This window comes from Caenorhabditis remanei, chromosome IV, assembly GCF_010183535.1.
Source record: "Caenorhabditis remanei strain PX506 chromosome IV, whole genome shotgun sequence".
NCBI lineage: Eukaryota > Metazoa > Nematoda > Chromadorea > Rhabditida > Rhabditidae > Caenorhabditis > Caenorhabditis remanei.
This window is the reverse complement of record NC_071331.1, coordinates 9,634,360-9,638,901: the sequence shown is the minus strand read 5'-3', so window position 1 is coordinate 9,638,901 and position 4,542 is coordinate 9,634,360. Positions and strand designations below refer to the sequence as shown.

At 34.3% G+C, this 4,542-nt stretch overlaps 1 protein-coding gene across 1 annotated transcript; it reads right to left on the bottom strand.

Moving 5' to 3' along the window:
- Positions 1-1,482: 1,482 nt before the first annotated feature.
- Positions 1,483-2,739, bottom strand: GCK72_013066 (uncharacterized protein; the record flags this gene model as incomplete). The annotated part of the gene is made up of 4 exons (XM_003089918.2): positions 1,483-1,713; positions 1,845-1,925; positions 2,065-2,160; positions 2,710-2,739. 4 exons carry the CDS (start codon positions 2,737-2,739, stop codon positions 1,483-1,485), a joined length of 438 nt encoding a protein of 145 aa, XP_003089966.2.
- Positions 2,740-4,542: the final 1,803 nt, after the last annotated feature.

The following is a 4,542-nucleotide window of genomic DNA, read 5'->3' as shown; positions in this document are numbered from 1 at the left end:
CGATAAAATTTTATCGAAACTACTGTTTCAGATAACATTAAGATGTTTCAGAATAGATAACGAACTTTGGTATGACTACTTTTGTCGACTCTGAAATAACATCAGTTATTGGATCAGGACCAGTATCAGGAAGTCTTACGGACCAAATCTCACCTCCGTATATCACTGATTACGGTTAAATTTTTTTGCAATAATGAAAAATTTTGGTTTACTTTTATTATTATCTCTAGAGCAGTTATTGCAATTTCAGTTTCAGGTAGTCTATTATTACGGATCACGGTGATTTTTTTTATTTTCTGACATATTGCTATCAAACTAAAAAGATAATGAATAAAATATGCCCTGTTCCTATTCCAAAACTCATTCTCGGCGAACTGTGGCTTTCTATGGAACAGTAAATCTCAAAGAAAAAAACACACTCAATTTTTTCTGTTCCGGTCCTATTTGATTGTGAATATTTGCATCAAACCAGCCGGAACTCACTGGAAACGTGCTCCCCCGATCTATTTTTATGAAATATTTCTTGTTATTTCCTGATATGGAATATTTCGAGCTGTGATAAAATTTCAGTTATGCTTCAAAACTACATAGTGTGTTGTGTGTTACCTCATGAAAATAGTAATTGGTGTCGAGAGTGATGTTCCTGCCATATAACTCGTATCATTTCTCACTCATAAGGAAACTGTTGTCCTTGATGTGGATAATGACTGTGTGTTTGTTTGTCCTCGAATGAAAAACCCAATTCATAACATGGCTCTTTTATTTCAGATTCGGAATCTGCGTACTCGATAGTATCAGGGGCTAAATTCTTGATTCTTTTGAAAGAAATACCACTTCACTTCAGAAATTAGTATTTCACGTTTTTATAGTTTTGTCTGAATAAATCTGGCCAACTAAAGTGTTCGGTTTGCTTCATTTAGATTCAGTCAGTAAAACCGTAAAATTTGAATTTCGATAATCTGCCGTTCCATGCTCATGTTTTCTCAGTATGTACAATGAAATTAGTTGGTCAGAAACGTTTGAATGCAGAGTTTTAGACTAGTATAAAAGAAGACTAATTAAGATTTGTGTATTGATCTTGATTGCAATTTTTTTCATCTTCAGAACTTCGATGTTTCAAAGTGGTTACAACAAATCCTTCGATTTTGATGTTGGTTTCATCTGAACAGTTCACTACAAAATTTTCATTCATTTCTACTGAAAAGTTTTCCCCCCACTAAAAATGATGTATGAAATTGAGGGAAGAGAATGGAAAAATATTGTATTTCAGTATTGTGAGATCAGTTTTGTTACAACGAACTAATCAATCCAAATCCAGCACAGACCAAGGTTGTCAAGCATAAAATCTCCCGAAAGACTTTTCGATTCGACTTGTGAACTTTTTTTAAACAAAGAAAAATTCAAGTATATTTCAGGCAGTCCATAAATTCATAAATTATTATCAGTTACCAATAGTTTCTGTAAACTATGGTTAGATAAAAACTACAAAAAAAGGAGTTTAAAAACTGAACCACGACGAAAAAAATGTTTTGACACATTTGCAGTCCGACAGTATGCCTTCGCTTTCTTATTCAATGACATCATCTCCGTTTGTCCAGTTGCACTCATATCAGTCACTATTTTATTCACCATCAGATATCTCTGTCGTTTTGGAATATAATAGAAACTTGGTTGACTTGTCAGTGATTTTATTTCAGAGTAGGCGGTGCGGACCTGGAATAAAATTTCAATATATTCATGTCTCTCATGAAGAAATTTAAAATATGTACTGTTTCAGCTTATACTAAAACAAGTTTCAAATAAGCTAGTCGTTTGATTCTATTATAAATTTTTTAAAAACCCACTGAAACCGAGGCGGCTGCCAACAATCCTTTGATATTCTCCTGTGCCATTGTGATATTCGAAATTGCAACGTTTGTGAAGGACTAGAATCGAAAAATGAATTGTATTAGTGTGGAATAAAATATGAAAATATAAAAAGTCGGTGAAAAAAAGTGTTTCAGTAAAGCCAAAAACGTATGTATATTTGGACTGCGGAACTTCTTCCTTTCCACTTTTTCTTACATTATCAATAGAATCCATGAGACTTGAAGCTCTGCTGACATAGAATTCTGTCTGTTGTGCCTCGATGATTTCGTCTTTGCGATGGTGTCCAAGGCCCTGTAATAACGGTTTTAAGGATCAACAGGGGTAGAATAGATTAATTAATTATTCAATAAGCACATTTGAGTTACTAGACTCTATGACAAAATCTAGTTGTTTATCATTTGGCTGAAACCGAATAGTTGGAAAAGGAGGCTAACAAAACTGAATTGAAATGTTTTACTTATCGAGAGATTGTTAAATAATTTATAATGATAAGTCAACACATACACTAATTTTGACAGACTTCAGAAGCTCATAACAATTTTCAGAAACGGTAAGTCCTTTTAACACGAATGGTCTCGTTTTGAAACCTACACTCAGTGTCTCCAAAAATTAAACAAACGTGAACCTTTACGTATGTAAGACTTGAAATAAACACAGGAGTACACTTGATAAATCAAAACTAAGAAAAAATTCATTTTCATTTTCACTGTTTCTAACTAGTTTAATCAAAACTCTTTGGCTAGGGAATAATTGAGAGTATGTTTCAGAGAGGTCTGATTTGTACTTTCTGAAACATTTCCAGTTGATCAGAATTCTTTCTATGTAGCGAAGAAGAATCACTTTTAATTGAAGAGACTGACATCCGTACATAAAGTAATTTACAGCTGACTGGAAACCGAAAGAGTTGAAAAGTACAGTTCCCGTTTCATCAAACTAGCATATTTGATGAATAATTTGAATTCCAATCGATTAGGACGTCTGATTCAAGTACCGCTAGTTATTGACTAATCAACTCGTGATCTACGTTCCAGTAACTTCAGAACTCACAGACGTCGGCTCTCAAAATTCCAGGAAAAATTGATTGAGGACAGAGAATTGCAATCCATCACTGATGTTATAACACCGCTGATATTATGACATCTTCATGAAACTGTAGTTGTGATTTTTGTTTTTTTTTGCTTTTTAGTGAAAATTGTCATTCAGTCCCAGAGTCCGGTCTCACTTTGAATGGCTACGGACCAGAAACCGACAAAACATTTATTCAATCGCTCTGTTCCGAAAACTAATGAAAGTCCGAAAGGCGAAAAAAAATGCAGTTGTGAAATTTAGTATCACCGTTTCAGTGAGAACTTATGCTTGTCAGCTGTGGTATTTTAGTAGTTGCTTGACAGAATGAATTTGAGTTAGAGCTTATTTCAGTAATATGTGCCGACATAATTGTATAGTCTGGTGGCGAGATTTTTGAGTATATTTCCAAGTAATAATTGATTATCTGATATACTATGGTTGAGTGATGTTAGGAAACGAAGTCGTTTTCATGTTGCAAAAGCGAGAGAAAAAGTAGGCCATAAAGTTTCCAAGAAAATATAATCAACTTTTGTAGAATGTTAATTGCAATGGCAGAGTTTCTGTCTCCACGAACTTCTCCTGACTGTACCAATAAAGGTCATTTTGATTGGATGAGAAATCTAACACTACTATTGAAACGTATTGCTGACACTACTATGGAAACGTATTGGAACATTTGCAACTGTTTCATGAAGTAGTAATTGTAAAATGTTATTAATAACTGCAGTTTATTGGATTTTTTAGGCGAATCAAACTACAAAAATTAAAAAATTAGAGAAAGAACCTTTCTAAAATTACGACTCCGTTTCAACTCATCGTCAAGTTTAGAAAAAAGTTCTACAATCCATTGAATTTCCAGGGGTTGGTGCCAATTTGCTCTACTGATAACTCTCCCCTTATCAAAACACCCGAAACACCGAAACATCAAATGCAGGTCTCATGATTTCTCCGACAGTCAACGGTATTCAAGATGAGTTGGTTTTATTAGGTCAATGTCGCCCTTGTAACGTTTCTAACACATCTAACACATTGTGATTTTCTATATTATTAAATTGAACAATACATTTTTTTAAGTGTTTCTACAAATTCTTTTTGAAAACACCTCCGTAAAGTCAATAGTTCATAACGTACGGTATCAGAGATCCCATTTTAGATTTGTGACTGATCAATAGCTGATGATCCGTTAATATCGTAAAGCAACTAGGAAAATTAGTTCATTTATGCCAGACGTTGCCCTGGAGACACTTAAAGGAGGGCTCCGGGACATTTCGAAACCAGACATTTCGAAACCGCGACAACTCGAAACTGCGACATCTCGAAACCGGACATTTCGAAACCAGACATTTCGAAACCGGACATTTCGAAACCGGTAAAACGCGTATAAATTTTACTCTAGAAAAGAGGTAATATTATGGTTCCGAGGGTCCGGGGTTCGACGTCAGGCCTGGCAAAACTTTTGCATTCCGTTTTTGGCCTTTTGGTACGAATCAAAAAAAAAATCTTTTTTATTGATTTTTAAAATCTTAACAAAAAACCGGCATCTAAAAACGCCTGATTTAAAGAAAGCATGAGTTAATGGGTTCATCGTGATATTTTTCTTATTTT